At 39.9% G+C, this 21,064-nt stretch overlaps 1 protein-coding gene across 1 annotated transcript in view; it reads right to left on the bottom strand.

The window, feature by feature from the left end:
* Nucleotides 1–905: 905 nt before the first annotated feature.
* Nucleotides 906–21,064, bottom strand: part of ESR2 (estrogen receptor 2) — a 61,984-nt gene continuing 41,825 nt past the window's right edge. The window contains exons 8-9 of the mRNA XM_036906092.2: nt 5,047–5,227; nt 906–3,355 (exon numbers count right to left, since the gene is read on the bottom strand). Coding sequence (XP_036761987.1) covers nt 3,169–3,355; nt 5,047–5,227 — 368 coding nt within the window. The 3' untranslated portion in view covers nt 906–3,168. The remainder of the gene's footprint in view (nt 3,356–5,046; nt 5,228–21,064) is intronic.

The following is a 21,064-nucleotide window of genomic DNA, read 5'->3' as shown; positions in this document are numbered from 1 at the left end:
GAAATAATCCAGAAAAAGATTCGCTGCAGAGCTTTGATCTTGCATTGTGTTTGTTTTTAGTAGAGTTAATACTCCCTAGATTTGTTATTAGGCTGATAATTTAGTCTTCTGTTCCCACCTCAGTTTTTCAAGAGAAGTGTTCTAAAAAATTACAATTAGTGTCAGTGGACAGTGAGCATGTGACAGGCGAAGAGGATGCAGGTAGAAAGACGTAAAAACCCCAGTGTGGTTCCGCTGGGATTACCCACATGGGTCCTTCTCAGGGACCACCAGGAACCTGAGTGAACACTCTGTTCTACTGTTCTCTGTGTTACGGATAGTCCATGTTAATTATTTAATTAAAATTAGTCTATATGGTCCCCCATTAGACACTCATATTTTTGGAATTTAATCCCAAATTCCCTTATCTCCCACAAATTTTCTCATACGAAATGATCACTTACAAATCAAAATGGAAGGCAGGCATCTTGCCACATGAGTCTCAGACAAAGCTGAGGCTCACTGCTCCATAATGTATAAATTAGTTGGTTTGGTTTTTTTTTTTTTTTCAATTCTCAATTTAATTCCTGTTTACAGTTGTGAGGTCCTATTCCTCCCCCCCATTAGGTCCTTCTGAAAACTGAAAATCCTTGCTTAGCTATGGGAGAACTTGAGGGTGCCCATGGATCATTGGGGGAAGGGTGGATACCCCCAAAAAAGAAAGCACTATTATAAACAACTAATCTTTAAAATGGACATTGAGGATTTACCCAAAACACAAAAAACAGCAGCCTGACTTTGCATACTAGTGCCATCCTTAGAGGACAGATCTGAAGCAGATGGAACCAGTGACTCAAAACACTTCATTGGACAGGGGGAAGGTCCCAAGAATGACTCAAAACACTTCATTGGACAGGGGGAAGGTCCCAAGAATATCCAAAACAAAACAAAGACACCTTTAAACTATAGACTGTATTATCTCAACTGCCTGCTTGCCCAGACCCAGTCTAATAAAAGAGAGCCTTGCACCAAGAAGGCTTCTTAGGTTGGACTGACTAACCTGTATTCCCAGTGTACCCAGGGGAGACCTGAGCCAAGAAGGAATTACCAAAAGCATTACATCCTCATGGGCTAAGTCCAAATGCAGTGAAACAAGTGGCCTCAGGAACATGCAGGAGTATCTGGAAAATGAGTAGTGGGCATCAGATGAGCTTCCCTAAGAAAACATGCTAGTCTGGGTAAGCACAGGATTTGGCATAGGATGGGGATTTGGGCACCTGAGTCCCGCTTGGGCGTCAAATTCCAACCTAAAAACCTTCCCTCCGTTGTATACTAATCTGGCAGTGGCTTGGACATCATTCTTTTTGCTGTTTTTTGTTTTGTTTTTTTAAACCCAGTAGTCTCATAAATACAATTAGAATTTCATCAGCAAATAATTTTTCAAGGCTGCCTTTTTTTGCCACCCTCTTCTTCCCATTCTCTAGCCTCCATCCCCTCTATTTGTTGTGGGGGATTCTTAGCTGGCCGGAAAGAACCTAATTGACCTGGGTAACACGAGTTCCATAGTTCCCTGGTTGGTTCCTATACAGTCAACCTCATGTTTTCTGTATTGAATCTCATCAGGCTACAACACTGAGTCACTGAAAATAATTTCAAGCCTCAAATACAGATATGCCAGCATGTTCGCTAGGTATGTGTCCAAGTGTTTCTGAGACAGCTTCATTCAACTTTTAGTAAAATTGCACCAATATCAAAGTTAAGAATTACTCAAGGTCTCACTAGCAGAAACCAAGCTTTATAATGTTGAATTTAATCTTCAAGTGACTCAGTGAGTACAGAATGTGTTAGCCAAAGAAAACCTATTTTCAAAAAGAAAATGTGCTTAATCTCCTATCACAAGGCAGTTTTTAAAACATCACAAAAATCCATTATTATTTAACTACTCACTTCCAAAGTATAGATGTAACTCATTTTACTATGTTCCAGAAAATTTGTGCAAAAATTTAAATTCTTAAAAAGCAAGTTAAAATTGTAATTTCAGGGGTGTTTTTATCAACCTGTCCTATTTGTTTTCCACCTGAAGTAAAAATATTTTAGTAAGTTTCTATATCACCCAGCTCATCATATAAATGTTCTGATAAAAAAGATTTCTTTCTTGCTCTGAATACCCCTAAATATTTCTCTTCTTTAAGTAGAGTTAGCAAACCAAGTCTGGTTCAAGTGATGTGCTCATCAAGTCTACAGTTTGGCCCTGAACCTGCCACACATATGTGTATAGCCATTCACCCTTCCACAGAAGTTCGTGCCTTGCACACACAGCCTGACATGTCCCTGTCTCCTCTGGATGGCCAAGGCAGCTGGGCCTTTCTCCAGCACACACCAGGCCCCACAGGGAGAGTTTCAAAGAAGGTCAATTCCAGGGTCATGGAGACTGAAATCTCCACCATCTTCCATGAAAGTGGTCACACGCATGCGTACACACACAAACAATTCCTAGGCTCTGTGAATGCACCTGTGTGCAAATGGCAGCAGAGTCGGAGGGAGGGGGGAGAACATGGCTCGCATCCCAGCTTGACCACTGGCTCCCTAGGTCACAATCCCTCCAGCCTTCGACAGAGTAATAGCAATAGGTGACAGTCCTCACAAGACTGTGAGGTAAGTATGTAAGATTAGTTTGCTGATTGTCATTGTGGTTTTTGATGGTACAGTCAAGTGGTCCAGAAGAGAGCATAACAAAGCTCATTCTAAGGGCAGGTTGGGGTAGAGGCTATCCCATTCCCCATAGGTGTCTGCGTTCTCTTCTTCCCTTTCTACTTCACAACATTCCCAAGTCAGATTTTCACCATTTGTTCCAAAACCTTTAAGATGTTTTCCAAAGGGGTGATAGGAAGATGGAAAGTAAGAAGGGGACCACACTGAGATCCTATGAGGCCAAACTCAATGAAGACAAATGCTACATTCAAGTGTGCCCCCTGGTAACAAGGAAAACTGGCTTTCTCAGACTCCTGGGAAGTGAGGAGGTTGGGGGACGGATGGTTCATGACAGAGCCAGCCATACCAAACAAGGGTCCCCACAGTAGGAACACAGTAATGACGTCCACCCACCCTCAATGGGGCTCACAGTTCGTGCTGGAGTTCACGCTTCAGCCTCTGGCTTCCTCTGTGGCCTGTCCACCTCAGGGCTGGGCATCACTGAGACTGGGGCTTCTGGAAGCCCTCTCTGCTTCTACTCTCCTGTGCTGGGCTGCACTCGGAACCTGCACCAGAGGGCTTGTACCCTCGAAGTGTGTGGGCATTCAGCATCTCCAGCAGCAGGTCGTAGACTGGGACCACGTTTTTGCACTTCATGCTGAGCAGGTGTTCCATACCCTTGTTACTAAGAGGACAAAAAGATGCTGTGATCTTCCCTGCTGTGTGTCAGCCACAGCAACTTTGAAATCTTCCTCAACAGAGCTGGTCCACCCCCACCCAACTTCCTCTAGCCGTTTATTCTATGGTTCTTGCGTCTGGCTCCTTCAATTATCTAGACGTAAAGGCAAAGATAATGTCAGGTGGACCTTTGTGTCCCACCACCCACCTCCCATGGCCTGCCAGCACCCGGCACAGAGTGCAATCGATTGTCATTGTTCACAGTAGTTCCATCTGTGACGTCACCAACACTGAGCTAATGAATACTGACCCACCGCTGTTGTGAAAGTACCAGGTTAGGTTCCTGAGAGCCTCAGCTCCCAGCATTTTCAGCAGCCAGTTAATACATAACCTTGTTTTATTGTGTTTTTGCATAAATACATCTTTAACATCTATTACTGATTCATGAACATTTAACCTAGCCCGTAGCACCAGAGCTTGTGCTCGAGTGGAGCTGATCTGACAAGCGTTTTTTCCCCATCACAGCTTTCTGCACTTAGGAACACTAGACAGCCCTTCAGCACCATGCTTGGGGACCACTTTTAGATGGTGAAATCTCCAACAAAGCAAAAACATGGCACTAAATAGACTCATAAAAACACTTGTTTATGAGGACTGAAACAAGACAGAGTATCACCCTGTTTAATCTCAACTGGGAGTGTAAGCGTGGGCAACTCAAAAAATTTTGCCACACTGCATGTCCTCAAATGACTGAGAAATCATGAGTATGGATTTAAGGGTTACACATAAATTATAGCAAGAAGGCAAATTTTCAGATATGGAATCAGTGAATAATGAGGAGACTGTATCTGTTCTGCAAAATGGTTGTGTACTGAATAATCATAAAAAAGGAAACAGGGAGGCAGAAGTTTTCGTTTTCTCCCCCTTGTTAAAATTCTTCAGGTGTTTGTGGTCCTTCCCCACAGCCATTTGATGTTCCTCCTCCTCAGGGGAGCAATTACCTTCCATCCTCATCTCCCCTCTGCCAGCCCCAGGGCACGGCTACCCTCAACCTGGGTGCCACCAAGCACTGAGCCTCACTGCAGCAGCACGAAGCCATCACCCTACACCCCTCCCCTTTCACGAGCACACACAACCTCCCTTTCCTGAATATACTGGACTCACGGCCCTGCCTTCCTAAACCTGCTGAGCGCACCAGTTCTTTTAGGTCCCATTCTTTATATCCTGATACTATCAAAGAAAAGAGCCACTCTCAAGGTAGGCTTTGTGTACTTCCAAATCACCAGCCTCAATTGTCCATCTATAGGAGCTAGGCTTCGCCTCCCTCCTCAGGGCCCCAGCTCCAGGTGTTGTAGGGAGGACTGGCAGTTCACTTAGGAGAGAAATTACCCCTTTTAGGGTTCCATAAACAAGCTAAAACCCTAACAAGTAAAAAAACAGATGAAAGATGCCAAAAATAGTCTATGAAGTGCCACATGGCATTCAGTGCCCACTATAGGCCAATCTGGTTACAGGTGTACTTATGTCCCCCATTCCCTTCCAGGGGTTCATTTTCCTTTAAAGGTAACATTTCTACCTTACCCGTCTCAAACCTGCACATGCTTTTCCCACAGCTCTTCCTCCTCAGCATGTGTACCTACAGCCACCACCACCACCACCACCACCATGCTAGTGGGGCGGCCCCCATAGGGACTGTACCTGGCATGCCTGACATGAGAAAGGAGCATCAGGAGGTTAGCCAGGCGAATGGACTGCTGCTGGGAGGAAATGCCACTCTTGGCAATCACCCAGACCAGGGCATCGGTCACAGCATTCAGCAAGTGAGTCAGCTTCTGGCTGCTCTCGGCCCCCTGGGTTGCTGCAGCAAAGGGGTACATACCTGAACAAAGAGTAAAAGCCATGAGTCATTGCTCTGAGAAAAGGAAATGGAGGTTGTGTTCAGCTGGTAAGCATGGCTATGTTCTCCAGAAAGGAGGTTAAACTGATCTGGCTTATAATGACATCTGCATGTGTGGCAAAACCGTAAAACCATTATCTTCACCTGCCTAGGTGTCCTTCCCCACGTCTCTCACTCCTCAAGAGACAGCCCCATCCCTGAGCTGGAAGGGAAAGCCTGGGTGAATGCAGGCAGACCAAATGGGCTCTCAAAGGGCCACCTGGCCCAGAACTGTGGCCTTCCCATAGCAGTAAATGTATCTAATGGCCTCAAACCATTACGTGGTGTTTCTCAGCTGCAGCAACTAACAGACATATGAAAATGATCAGAAAGTGAGATTAATCTATTCGTAGTCCCTAGGAGGACCCCTTATCTAAGAGGAGATTAATAAACATAAACTAATGACCACTGTTATGCAGCCCCCACCCCACCCAGCCCCTGTGTGTGCCCTGTACAGTCACAGGGGGCCCACTGCCACCTCTGTCCAGTCCCTCCACATCCCTGTGGTGACACCTTGCTGGGGCAGGAAGACTGTCTCTAGCTCACTGTTCCTGGACCAGTTTCCCAGCTTCTCACTGAGCTCTGCTTGCAGTCACGTCTCCTGAGGTCCTCACGGCCACCCCATGAGGTGGGTTGCTTCTCCCATCCTGCCCTGCCCTGTTTTACTCCCCTCTGAGTCTGGATCTGAGATAATGTAACTTCCTAATGGTTGCAGGTAACAGCTCAGGTACATCTCCTTGTCCCCCGCACCAACCTTGATTCCTTGATCCCTAGAAAGAGGGAAACAATTAGCTTCTCTTTCAGGCTTTCAATTTCAAAGAGTAAATACCAAATATCTGAAATCAAATTGGGAGCTGCCAATTTTTGACTAACAAGAATGATGCCTGGCACTCCATCATTTACAGAATTTGTTTTGGCAATTTTTATTCTCTATTTTTACTGGCATTTTCAATTCAACAGAGTTCAATTAAGGCAGAGGACATACTGAACCACAATTATGCAGGTGAACTGCTTCACCATATCCCCAGAGGCACATCCCTGATGTCTGATGATGCAATTTAAAATATTCATTTTTTTACAATAGCCCAAAGCTGCTTCTCTAATCTACCTGCTCACCTTAGTCTCCACAGTGGCGCTTCCTGAGTCCTCACACATCCTCAAACCTCCTACTGAAACCCACAGCAGATGACCTCCCCTCCACTGCAGAGGAAACAAGCCCAATCCTCAGCCCAGGGTGCCCTGTTTGAGGGTCAACATGCAAATCCTGTGGCTCCCCCTTTAATGACTTACCAGCTCTTGGGGCAGAGTCCAAACTGCCTGGTACAGCTATCAAGGGTTCCAGACCTCTCTCTGCTCTTCTCATCCTAAGTTCCCACCACATCTTACCTTGAACTCTACTTTCAGTTCCTTGAATGGGTGATACACTGAACATACTTAAATCTCCTAGGAACTCTCCCCTCCCCCCGACCCTGCTCCTCCCACCTCTTCCCCACCCTCCCCTTTCCTTCTTATCTACGTTCATTCTTCCTTTAGATCCCAGCCTGGTTATGAACTTTCTTCTGGATGCTCCCATACCATTCCACTCTAAGTCTGGTTTGGACTCTGAAGCTCCAAGATGCCCTGTGTACCCCCTCACTATGTTGTCCCAAGTCCTGAATGTGCTCAGACATGCCCCATGGCCACCTTCAGAGAGACTGGTTATAAGAGCTTTAAGAGCACAGAGCCTGTCTGTCTGTCATTGTATCCTCATCACTTAGTGCTATGATTAGCATGGAGTAAACACTCACAAAAAGAAGAATTAGACTGAGTTCACATAGGTTCAGATTTTTGTATTTTTTTCACCCAATCATGATCATAATTGAAATGATAAATGTGCACGTTAATGTATATTTTAGGTACACACACAGAAATTATTTATCAAAGGAAAATGAGAAAATTATTTGAAATTTACTTTCTTTAAATTGGCCCCAGCTGCATTAACAAGAGCTTTCTTTTAACTACCCTTTAGTCTGTTTTGCTACATGAATTGTGCTCCATGAATTTCTACTGCCATAATAAACAAATGTCTTTGGATTCTGAAAGGAGTTAAAATTGTATTGTTGTATATATGTCAGTCCAAAGTGACAAAAATTGAAAATATAAAAACAAATCTTTAGCTAGTATACAAATGTTCTTAGCAACATTATTCATAATAGCCTAAAAATGGAAATAAACTAAATGTATCACCTAGTAAGTCAATAAACAAGATATGATTTAACTACTCAATGGAGTATTACTCAACTATAAAAAGGAATGAAACATGATTAATGCTATAGCATGGATGAACCTTGAAAGCATGCTAAGTGAAAACAGTCAGGAGAGATAGGAAAAAGATGGCGATGTGAGAAGTAAGGCAGAAACCTCCTCCCAAAACCACATATAACACAAAAATACAGGAAATACAACTAATCCTGAAAGAATGACCCGAAGACTGAAAAACAGACTGCCTATATCTGAGGAAAGAAAAGACCTCACAGGAAAAGGTAAAGTAGCAAAGCCATGATCCAGCAGGACTCAAGACCTCCCTCCACCCTAGACCACAGGTGTGGGGAAAAGAAATGGAGCAGGGAGAGAGTAGAAGTCCAGGACTGCTAAACACTGAGCCCTGGAGATCTGCCCTGGGAGCACAAACCCACATTACATAGTGCTCTGGAGATTAGTGGGGTTGGAAAGCAAAGACAGATAGAATACACGGAGAGACTAAGAGTCCAGCCACTTGTGGAGAACAGGTGTGCACAACTGGCCACTCTGGAACAAAAGAAAGGTGGGCACTTTGAAAGACTTCCTAACAGAGAGAGGGGTGTTAAAGGGCCAAAGATTACTATAACTTGCTGCTCAGGAGAAAGGACAGGTGGACAAAATCATTCCAGCACACTCAGTCCAGCAGGTCAGGAACTTTCAGGAGCTTCAAGACGCTCCAGGCCCCTGGCTGGCAATGCAGCCCTGAGGCCCCCCACTGCAGTAGGCAGCCTGCCACTCCTTCCTCCTGACAGGCAACAATCCGCACACCTGCAGCCCTCGCCATCACGCCAGACCAGCCAGAGGGTAGGCCAGCCTATGGCAGCTACAGGGGCATAACACAGAGGCTCCTCCCTGTGCACATGGCCCACTGGACCTGGCAGTGGAGGCAGGCACTGCAGTCAAGAAGCAGCCAAGAGCTCTTACCTCGCGACAGGCACAGGAGCCGCTCACCTGCGACTCCCATCATTGCTTCAGGTGCTCAGCAGCTCCAGTGAGTAGAGCTTCTGGGCACTAGAAGGTGCTGCCTACACAAAGTTATTATTCCATAGGAATCACTAGAAAAATGAAACTGCAAAAAACTTTTGTACAAAAAAATACAGCAGAAGACGCCAGAAAGAGGGCTAAGTGAAACTGAAATCACCAATATTCTTTTTTTATTAAGGCATTATTGATATACACTCTTATGAAGGTTTCACATGGAAAAACAATGTGGTTACTACATTCACCCATATTAAAGAATGCCCCCCATACTCTGTTGTACAGTGTCTTCCCCTTGACTACACACCATGTGTACTAAACATAATACCTGTCAATCCCCTTCTCCCTCCCTCCCTACCCGCCCTCCCACACCCCATCCCTTTGGTAACCCCTAGTCCCTTCTTGGAGTCTGTGAGTCTGCTGCTATTTTGTTCCTTCAGTTTTGCTTCACTGTTATACTCCACAAATGAGGGAAATCATTTGGTACTTGTCTTTTTCTGCCTGACTTATTTCACTGAGCATAATATCCTCTAGCTCCATCCATGTTGTTGCAAATGGTAAGATTTGTTTCTTTCTTATGGCTGAATAGTATTCCATTGTGTATATGTACCACATTTTCTCTATCCATTCATCTACTGATGATGGACACTTAGGTTCCTTCCATATTGTGGCTATTGTAAATAGTGCTGCAGTAAACATAGGAATACACATGTCTTTTTGAATCAGAGAACTTGTATTCTTTGAGTAAATTAGTAGAGGTGGAATTCCCTGGTCAAATGGTATTTTTTTGAGGAATCTTCATATTGCTTTCCACAATGGGTGAACTAGCTTACATTTCCACCAGCAGTGTAGGAGGGTTTCCCTTTATCTGCACACTCGCCACCATGTTGTTCTTAGTCTTTTTGATGCTGGCCATCCTTACTGGTGTGAGGTGAAATCTCATTGTGGTTTTTATTTGCATTTCCCTGATAGTTAGTGATGTGGAGCATCTTTTCATGTGTCTGTTGGCCATCTGAATTTCTTCTTTGGAGAATTGTCTCTTCATATCCTCTGCCCATTTTTTAATCGGGTTATTTGTTTTTTGGGTGTTGAGGAGTGTGAGTTCTTTATATATTTTGGATGTTAATGCCTTGTTGGATATGTCATTTATAAATATATTCTCCCATACTGTAGGATGCCTTTTTGTTCTGTTGATGGTGTCCTTTGCTGTACAGAAGCTTTTTAGTTTGATGTAGTCCCATGTGTTCATTTTTTCTTTTGTTTCCCTTGCTTGAGGAGATGTGTTCAGGAAGAAGTTCCTCATGTTTATACTCAGGAGGTTTTTGCCTACATTGTCTTCTAAGAGTTTTATGGTTTCATGACTGGCATTCAGGTCTTTGATCCATTTTGAGTTTACTTTTGTGTATGGGGTTAAACAATAATCCAGTTTCATTCTCTTGCATGTAGCTGTCCAGTTTTGCCAACACCAGTTGTTGAAGAGGCTATCATTTCCCCATTGTATGTACATAGCTCCTTTATCATATATTAATTGACCATATATGGTTGGGTTTATATCTGGGCTCTGTAGTCTGTTCCATTGGTCTATTGTTCTGTTCTTGTGTGAAAAATCACCAATATTCTTGATAAAGATTTCAAAATAAAAACCATAAACATGCTCATGGAGCTACAGAAAAATATTCAAGATCTCAGGGAGGAACTGAAGAAAGAGATAGAAAGTTTGAAAAATACAATATTTGAAAGGAAACATACAATGGAGGGATTTAAAAGCAAATTAGAAAAGGTAGAGGAGATGATAAATGAAATAGAAATTAGAGAAAAGGAAAACAAAAAAGCTGAGGCACAGAGAGAAAAAAGGATCTCTAGAAATGAAAGAATAATAAAAGAACTGAGCAACCAATCCAAATGGAACAATATTCTCATTATATGGGTACCAGAAGAAGAAGAGAGAGACAAAGGGAAAGTATCTTTGAGAAAATAATTGCTGAAAACGTCCCCAATATAGGGAAGGAAATAGTGTCTCAGATCATGGAAGTGCACAGGTCTCCCAACACAAAGGACCCTAGGAAGACAACACCAAGACACACAATAATTAAAATGGCAAAGATCAAGGAAAAGGGGACAGTATTAAAAGCATCCAGAGAGAGAAAAAAGATTGCATATAAAGGAAAGCCCATCAGGCTATCATCAGGTTCTCAGCAGAAACCTTACAGGCCAGAAGGGAGTGGCATGATGTATTTATTGCAATGAAACAGAAGGGCCTCCAATCAAGAATACTCTACCCAGCAAGGTTATCATTTAAATTTGAAGCAGGGATTAAACAATTTCCAGATAAGCAAAAGTTGAAGGAATTTACCTTCCACAAACCACATCTACAGTGTGTTTCAAAGGGACTACTCTAGATGGAAGGGTGCCTAAGGCTAAATAGCTGTCACCTCACCAGAAAAAATAAAACTGAAGTAAAGGAAGTAGGCCAGTTAATCACTAAGCAAATGAAAAATTGAATCAACTACCCACAAAGTCAGTCAAGGGATACACAAAGAGTACAGAATATGACACCTAATACATAAAGAGTGGAGGAGGAGGAGGAAGAAAGGAGAAAAAAAGAACCTTTAGATTATGTGTGAAATAGCGAGTTATTAGTGAGTTAAGTTAGACTGTTAGATAGTAAGGAAGCTGCCCTTGAACCTTTGGTAACCACAAATCTAAAGTCTGAAATGGGAATAAGTACATATCTATTGATAATCACCCTAAATGTAAATGGACTGAATGCACCAATCAAAAGACATACAGTTACATAATGGATAAAACAAAACAAGACCATCTATATGCTGCCTACAAGAGACACACTTCAAACCCAAAGACATACACAGCCTAAAAGTGAAGGGATGGAAAAAGATATTTCATGCAAATAAGACGGAGAAAAAAGCAGTAGCATGGATGCAGCAAAGGCAGTTCTAAGAGGAAAGTATATAGCAAATACAGGCTTACCTCAAGAAAGAAGAATAATCCCAAATGAACAGTCTAAACTCAAATTAATGAAACTAGAAAAATAAGAACAAATGAGGCCCAAAGTCAGCAGAAGGAGGGACATAATAAAGACAGTAGAAATAAATAAAATTGAGAAGAATAAAACAATAGAAAGAATCAATGAAAGCAGGAGCTGGTTCTTTGAGAAAATAAACAAAAAAGATAAATCCTGAGCCAGACTTATCAAGAAAAAAACAGTTTACATACATAAACATAATCAGAAATGAGAAAGGTAAAATCACTATGGACATCACAGAAATACAAAGAATTATTAGAGAATACTATGAAAAACTATGTGCTAACAAATTGGATAACCTAGAAGAAATGAACAACTTTCTAGAAAAATACAACCTTCCAAGGCTGACCCAGGAAGAAACAGAAAATCTGAACAGACCAATTATCAGCAACAAAATTGAATTGGTAATCAAAAACTACCTAAGAATAAAATCCCTGGACCAGATAGCTTCACCACTGAATTTTATTAAACATTTAGTGAAGACCTAATACCCATCCTCCTTAAAGTTTTCCAAAAAGTAGAAGAAGATGGAATACTTCCAAACTCATTCAATGAGTCCAGCATCACTCTAATACCAAAACTAGGCAAAGACATCTTTAAAAAAAGAAAATTACAGATCAATATCCCTGATGAACATAGATGAAAAATACTCAACAAAATATTAGCAAACCAAATTCAATCCGTGGATGTTTTGTTGCCCTTGTCTAGCTTGGATTAATACTTAGTCTATAGGCACAGACCTGATCCTCTACATTTGCCCTCTTACAGCACTAAATTATGTTTTCTACCTGTATCTTGCATCTACCTACCACTTCAGCATTTTATTTAAAAAAATAAATAAATAAGGGAGAAATGTGGGATTCACATATAAATTAAGTATAAAAATCAAATGAATAATCATATCTGACTTGATTGTTTATAGTTCATGATGCATGATCAAAACCGAAAGTTTCTGTGATATGACTGCCCTTGCACTGTTCACCATGTAAGAACTTATTCACTATGTAAGAACTTGTTCACCATGTAAGAACTTGTTTGTTAGGCTTCAGAAGATTGGAGACTGTTGAGAATTAGGCTTGGGGTTGATCAATGATTGTGCATTGAGTCCCCTGTACAGAATTTTATTGTTGTTAACAACCATTCAATCAATAAATATGAGAGACGCCCTTTCAAAAAAAAAGAAAAAACCATGAAAAAAATATATATATTAGCAAACCAAATTCAAAAACACATAAAAAAGAGCATCCATCATGATCAACTAGGATTTATTTCAAGGACTGTACAATATTAGGAAATCCATGAACATCATACACCACATAAACAAAAAGAAGGACAAAAACCACATAATCATCTCTATAGATGGTGAAAAAGCATTCGACAAAATACAACATCCATTCATGATAAAAACTCTCAACAAAATTGGTATAGAGGACAAGTACCTCAACATAATAAAGGCCATATATGTGACAAAACCACAGCCAACATCATACATAACAGTGAGAGGCTGAAAGCTTTTCCTTTAAGATTGGGAACAAGACAAGGATGCCCACTCTTCCCACTTCTATTCAACATAGTACTGGAGGTCCTAGCCATGGCAATCAGACAATGCAAAGAAATAAAAGGCATCCAGATTGGCAAGGAAGAAGTTAAACTGTCCCTGTTTGCAGATGACATGATATTGTACATAAAAAACCCTAAAGAATCCACTCCAAAACTACTAGAACTGATATCTGAATTCAGCAAAGTTGCAGGATACAAAATTAATACCAGAAATCTGTTGTATTCCTATATACTAACAATGAACTAGCAGAAAGAGAAATCAGGAAAACAATTCCATTCACAATTGCATCAAAAAGAATAAAATACCTAGGAATAAACCTAACCAAGGAAGTGAAAGACATATACCCTGAAAACTACAAGACACTCATGAGAGAAATTAAAGACAACACCAATAAATGGAAATACAGACATCCCGTGCTCATGGACAGGAAGAATTAATATTGTCAAAATGACCATCCTGCCCAAAGCAATCTACAGATTCAATGCAATTCCTATCAAAATACCAATAACATTCATCAACAAACTAGAACAAATAGTTCTAAAATTCATACAGAATCACAAAAGACCCTGAATAGCCAAAGCAATGCTGAGAAGGAAGAACAAAGCTGAGAGGATTATGCTCCATAACTTCAAGCTCTACTACAAAGCCACAGTAATCAAAACAATTTGGTAATTGCACAAGAACATACCCATAGATCAATGGGACAGAATAGCCCAGATATAAAACCACTCATATATGACCAATTAATATATGATAAAGGAGCCATGGATATACAATGTGGAAATGACAGCCTTTTCAACAACCGGTGTTGGCAAAACTGGACAGCTACACGTAAGAGAATGAAATTGGATTATTGTCTAAGTCTATACACAAAAGTAAACTCAAAATGGATGAAAGACCTGAATGTAACTCATGAAACCATAAAACTCATAGAAAAAACATAGGCAAAAATCAAAAAATAGAAGCAACTTTTTCCTGAACACATCTTGGGCAAGGGAAACAAAAGCAAAAATGAACAAATGGGACTACATCAAACTAAAAAGCTTCTGTACAGCAAAGGACACCATCATCAGAATGAAAAAGCATCCTACAGTATGGGAGAAAATATTTGTAAATGACATATCCGATAAGGGGTTAACATCCAAAGCTCACATGCCTCAACACCCAAAAAAGAAATAAGCTGATTAAAAAATGGGCAGAGAATCTGAACAGACAATTCTCCAAAGAAGAAATTCAGATGGCCAACAGGCTCATGAAAAGATGCTCCACCTTGCTAATTAACAGGGAAATGCAAATTAAAACCACAATGAGATATCACCTCACACCAGTTAGGGTGGCCAACATGCAGAAGACAAGAAACAACAAATGTTGGCAAGGATGTAGAGAAAGGGGACCCCTCTTACACTGCTGGTGGGAATGTAAACTAGTTCAACCATTGTGGAAAGCAATATTGAGGTTCCTCAAAAAAGTAAAAATTAGAAATACCATTTGACCCAATAATTCCACTCCTAGGAATTTACTCACAGAAAACAAGATCCCTGATTCAAAAAGACATATGCACACCTATGTTTATCATTGCACTATTTATAATAGCCAAGATATGGAAGCAACCTAAGCATCCATCAGTAGATAAATGGATAAAGAAGAGGTGATACATACACAAAATAGCATATTTTTTTAGCCATAAAAAGAAACAAATCCTACCATTTGCAATGGATGGAGCTAGAGGGTATTATGCTCAGTGAAATAAGCCAGGCAGAGCAAGACAAGTACCAAATGATTTCACTCATTTGTGGAGTATAAGAACAAAGCAAAACTGAAGGAACAAAACAGCAGCAGACTCACAGACTCACAGACTCCCAGAAGGGGCTAATGGTTACCAAAGGGAAGGAGTTGGGGAGGATGGGTGGGAGGGAGGGAGAGGGAATTGAGGGGCATTATGATTGGCATTCAAAGTATAGGTAGGTCATGGGAAGACGGTATAGCACAGAGAAGATAAGTAATGACTCTGTAGCGTCTTACTACACTAATGGACAGTGAGTGCAATGGAGAGGGGACTTGATAATATGGGTGAATGTTGAAACCACATGTTGCTCATGTGAAACCTTCATAAGATTGTGTATCAATGATACCTTAATTAAAAAATAAGTAAATAAAAGAATATTGCATTTAAAAAAACAGTCACAAGGGATATTTTGCATAATTCCATTCATATGAACTGTCCAGAACAGGCAAATCTATATAGACAAAGTAAACTAATAGTTGCCTGGTGTGTGGGTGGGACAGAGACTGGGGAGTGATAGCTAAGGTGTAACAGAGGTTTCTTGGTGAGGATGAAGATGTTCTTAAGTTGCTTTTGATAATGATTGCAGACATCTATGAACACACTAAAAACCATTGAGCTGTATGCTTTAAATGGGTGAACTGTATGGTATGTTAATTATGTCACAGTAAAGCTGTTACTAAAAATAAATCTTCATAACCACAATTACAGTCACATAAAAGCCCCTCAGTGCCTCTCTCTGTGTCTGACTAAGGCTCCCCTCAGATAATCTATGTTGGTTACTGGGTAACCCCCTTTATAAACGAGCAGGCATTGCCAAGGACAAGCCCTGGGTGTTTCATAGGCTATTGGGGCAGCTCAGCTCCATACAGGAGCATCATAATCAATCACAGGCGGGTCTGGGGATGGGAGTCACTGACGTTTTGGAAAGGCATACACTGTATCAATTCTATATATGGGAAGAGATTGTATATACAAAAAGATTAGCCTATATAAAATAATCCTGGAAAGACCTGGGCTGAAGAATACCCATTTTGCTGCTGGCCCCTCTCTCCGGTCAGCAATGCCAGGCCTGCACGCTGGGCATTCACACACCCTCTTGCTCACTGAGCATGTACATATGCACAAAGTAATTGCTAAGTGGCTGGCCCTACCCCCAGGATGCTCCCTGCCCACACAGGCTACAACAAAAATTAAACTCCTCCATCCCAAAAGGTAAAACATCCCTTAGGATTCATTTTAGAACAAAATTACTTTTCAAATATAAATAAATATAGTAAAAAAGGCAAGCTCTTGGCACCATGCCCCACATACACAAAATAAAATAAAATAAAATAAAATCAAGGGCATAACCTCCTCTTTATCACCCAGGAACAGCTGTGTGTTCCTCTCACTAGCCCACCTGTTACTATTCTGAACAGCACATGGTGGGAGATGGGCAAGGCCCAATATTTGCCACATTTTCAGTGTTCAAAGGATGAAGACAGAAGCTTTCTTTGGCAGAAAGGCAAATAAATCAGAAGGTCCAAAGTGTTTAATAAAAGTCACAGAATACTACCAAGGGAAGATATTCCGGCTTTTGGGAGGTGTATATTGTATTTGCTTATTTGCTTTAAAGAAATAAACTCTAGCCATGGCCCATCCCCTTTATTAACCACCTCCTACCTCAGCACCAGGAGAACAGAATAGTGTTTGAAAGGTGTCAGTGATAGGAATCGATAGGCTGATGCTCACAGGGCATTGCCCCGAGGTCCTGATCCACAGGAAAGGAGCCGTCTTACGTCTGCCGTATCCCTCTGTGTGCCCTTTTGTGTATTCACCTCTTCCACCCACCACTTCATGGGAATTCTCCCCATGAAATCAGAGTGATCTGGAGCTTGAGTTGATCTCTTAATAATTTTCTTAATGTAAAATAGGATTGCCTGACTTTAACCCTCTTTTTTTTTCACTTGCAAAGTTTCATCCTTTTAATCTTAAAATTGTTAAATAGGCCTATTCCTAATTTTAAATATTTTTAAAGATTAGTTATCTGCAGATTGATTCCACTCTATTTCCTACATTCAGTACCTTTTAATTTTATCCAAGGGAAGACTTATCTAGTCATTAGATATCTGAGTGACAAGATGGCTGGTTCCACTGCTCTTAATTTGAATATGTTGTTCTGTTAACTACAACTCTTGTATAACACCTCTGAGTTTCTAAAACATTGTAACAAGTTCTTAAATGCAACATACTTCTGTTGTCTCTGAGTTTCAGGAGCTACATCAAAAGCTGAGTATAACAGAGCAATTCCAGGTACCTACCCCCACATCCTTTATACATGTGGTGGAACAGGATTGCTGAGAGGGAAATTAGAGTAGTCTTGCCCTTTTCCCATCTCTCCCCATAGAGAGGAAAATGCTCTTCCACTCGATCCTCGCAAAGATCCAGATCCTGATTAGCTGTTTCAATGTAGATCTCTATTCTAGACCAAAAGCACTATATCCAGTTCACTTTGACATTCTTAATAGTTTAGAAGTCATGGACACACAGATAACTCAATAAATATTTACTGAATTGAATTTTAATTGGTTAAAAAAAGTTTCATTCCATATTATACCTATATTAGAGGAGATAAATAACCCAAAAATATTCAGGTATTTAAAATATAATTACTTACACCTAAACTAATACAGTATATGTCAATTATACCTCAATTTTTTAAAAATCCCATTAAAAATGAACTATCTCAACAGATACTTCACCAAAGAAGATATATACAGATCAAAAACAAGCATATGAAAAAATTCATATCATTAGTCATTAGGAAAATGCCAAATACACTACAGTAGGCCATTACACACACCTGTTAACATGACTGAGAATCCTGTATCCAGGGAAACTCTTCAGTTCCAGGCAAATCTAAATGGTCAGTCACCCTAAATTACATTTCCATACAATTTTATAAACTGCAGACTAACCTATAGTGACAGAATTATATCAGGGATCACCTGGGATTGGAGCAGGGAGGGTCCAACAGAGGGGGAATTATGAAGGGGCACAAGGAAACTTCCGAATGAGATGCATTTGTTCATTATCTTGACTGGTGATGCTTTCAGAGGCATTTATAAATGCCCAAAGGCATAAAGTTGTGATTTCACAACACAGTTCTGTTTTAACACTGATATAAAACAGTCTTGGCTATGAAATAACCTCTCACAATCCTGACCTGACCACCTAGCATGCTGATACCAGTGCAGACCTCATAAAGTGACAACTTGAGCTTGTCACATATGCAGAAAACAAGAGGCCAACCTATGCAGGAGATAGCCCAATCTCCAGATAGCCCAGTGTTTACCTAGCATGAAAAGCCAGGCTAGCAGCAGCCAAGTGGCAGCCTGAGGAGGCTTTGCTATCCTAGCAGGAGACAGACAATGTCCACAGCCTTCTGTCTTTAAAAGACCTATTCCATTTCTCCTCTCCTGACCCTCACCCCCAGGGCCTCCATCCTGTGCTTGATTCAGTTCCATGCTAGGCACCATGTCTTTTCCACTAAGGTTGCAATCTTTGCTCTCATCTTTTTTGTTTTGTTTTGTTTTCATTACATTGTTTACAGATTCATTGAGGTATAATTAACAGACAATAACCTGCACCTATTTAACATATACAATTTCGTGAGTTTTGACATATATACACATGAGTGAAACCATAACCACAATCAAGATAATGAACACACTTGTTACCCCCAAAAGTCCCTCTGTGTCCCTTTGTAATCTATCCCTCCCTCTCCCAACATGCATCCCATCATCTGGCAACTACTAATGGGTGGCCACCACACATTACTTAGCTTTTTCTGAAATTTTACATAAACAACATCTTACAGTATGTATATTTGTGTCTGTCTTCTTTCATTCAGCACCATTATTTTGAGAATCATAATGTTGAATGTATCTATCAGTAGTTCAATCCTTTTTATTGCTGAGTAGTATTCTGCTGAATGGCTATACCACCATTACCCCTTTCCCCTATTGGTGGACATTTGGGTTGTTACCAGGTTTTGGCTATTACAAATAAAGTTACTATGAACAACATTTGTGGACAAGTTTTTGTATGAATATATGCGTTTATCTTTCTTCAGTAAATACCAAGTAGTGGAATGACTGGGTCAGGTAGGTATATGCTTAACTTTTTAAGAAAATGACAAACAGGTTTTCAAAGTGTTTGTACCAGTTTATATCCCCACCAGCAGTGTATGAGAGCTTCCATTACTCTACATCCTCATAAACACTTGATATGATCAGTCTTTGTAATTTCAGCCACAAGTTTGGGTATGTAGTAGTTTCTCATTGTGGTTTTAATTTGCACCTCTCTAATGAACAATCATTTCAACTTCACTTCATGCAATTATTAGCCATCTTACAGTAAAGCTCTTTGATGAAGTGTCTGTTCAAACATTTGCCCACTTTTTAAGGGGGTTGTCTTGCTCATTATTATGGAGTTGTAACAGTTCTTCATACATTTAGATGTAAGTCCTTTGTTGAATATATGTCTTGCAAATATTTTATACTGGTGTTTGACTTGCCTTTTCATAAGAGTACCTTTTGAAAAGCAATGTTTTAATTATGACTAATTTCAATTCATGAATTTTTAAAGATTGTGTTATTTGTGTCCTATTAGAGAAATCTTTGCCAAACCCAATGTAAATAAGATTTTTTCCTAAATTTTTTATAATCTTATAATTTTAGTCTTTACATTTAGGTCTATGATCCATTTTGACTTAATTTTTATATAGAATGAGGTTCAGTTCAAGGTTCAGTTTCTGAAGGTATCTATCCAATAGTTCAAGCATCATTTATTGAAAAGATCATCCTTTCCCCATTACCTTGACACTTTGTTGAAAATCAGTTCTACAGATACATTTCTGGAACCTCTATTCTGTTCCACTGACCTATTTGTATATCTTGATGTCAGTATATATTATTTTTATTACTGTGGCTTTATAATAAATCTTGAACTCCAGTAGTTTAAGTCTTCCTGCTTTGTTCTTTATCAAAATTGTTTTGGCTATTCTTGGTCTGCTGCATTTCCATACGAATTTAAGAATCTATCATTTGCTACCAAAAAAGCCTCCTAAGACTTTTATTGGGGCCAAGTTGAATCTTGGTATTATAAATGGTATTGATTTTTAATTTCAATTACCAATTATTCATTGCTACTATGTAGAAACAATTGGCTTTTATATATTGCTTTTATATCCTACAACCTTACTAAACTCACTTCTTTGTAGACTCCTTGAGATTTTCTAATGGGTTATCATGTTTTCAAATAGAGAATTTTACTTTTACCTTTTCAGTCTGAATGCCTATTTATCTCTTTTCATGCCTGATGCGCTGACTAGAACTTCTAGTAAAATGTTGAATAGAATTAGTGAGAGCAGACATGCTCGCCTTGGTACTGATCATAACTAAATATACTAGTAGCTGTAGGTTTTTCATAAATGCCTTTTGTTAGGTTAAGGAAGATTTCTTCTGTTCATAGCTCATTGGGAGTTTTAGCAGGAATGGGTATTAGATTTTGTGCAGTGTTTTCTCTGAATCTATTGAGAAAATGATACCATTTCATTATTGTTAATATGGTAAATTGTGCTGATTGATTTTCAAGTGTTAGTGAAACCCTATATGCCTGAGAAAATCCCACTTGTTCATAATATATGATTAGATTCTATTTGCTAAAATTTGTTATACATGCAAAAATTCTATAAAAATTTTAGCATCTATGTGCATAAGAAATATTGGTCCCATTGTCTTCTTTTCTTCTACTGTGTTGTTACAGGTTTCCTTTAAGACTAATCCTGGCATCATAGAATGTGTTGTAAAATATTCCCTGACCCTCAATTTTCTTTAAGAGTGTTTGTAAGCTTGTTATTATTTCCTCCTTAAATGTTCAGGAGAATTCTTTCAGAAAAGCCATTTGGGCCTGGAAGTTTTCTTTGTGGAGAGGTTTTTAATTGCAAATTCAATTTATTTAATAAATACATAGCTATTCAGGATTTTAAAATTTTGTCTTGACTGAGCTTCAGTAATTTGTACCTTTGAAGAAATTTGTCCATTTCATCTAAGTATTCAAATGTATTAGCATAAGGTTGTTCGTAATGAC

The sequence above is a fragment of the Manis pentadactyla genome, chromosome 11, assembly GCF_030020395.1.
Source record: "Manis pentadactyla isolate mManPen7 chromosome 11, mManPen7.hap1, whole genome shotgun sequence".
Taxonomy (NCBI): Eukaryota; Metazoa; Chordata; class Mammalia; order Pholidota; family Manidae; genus Manis; species Manis pentadactyla.
The sequence above is the reverse complement of the archived record's forward strand: the minus strand, read 5'-3'. Positions and strand labels throughout refer to the sequence as shown.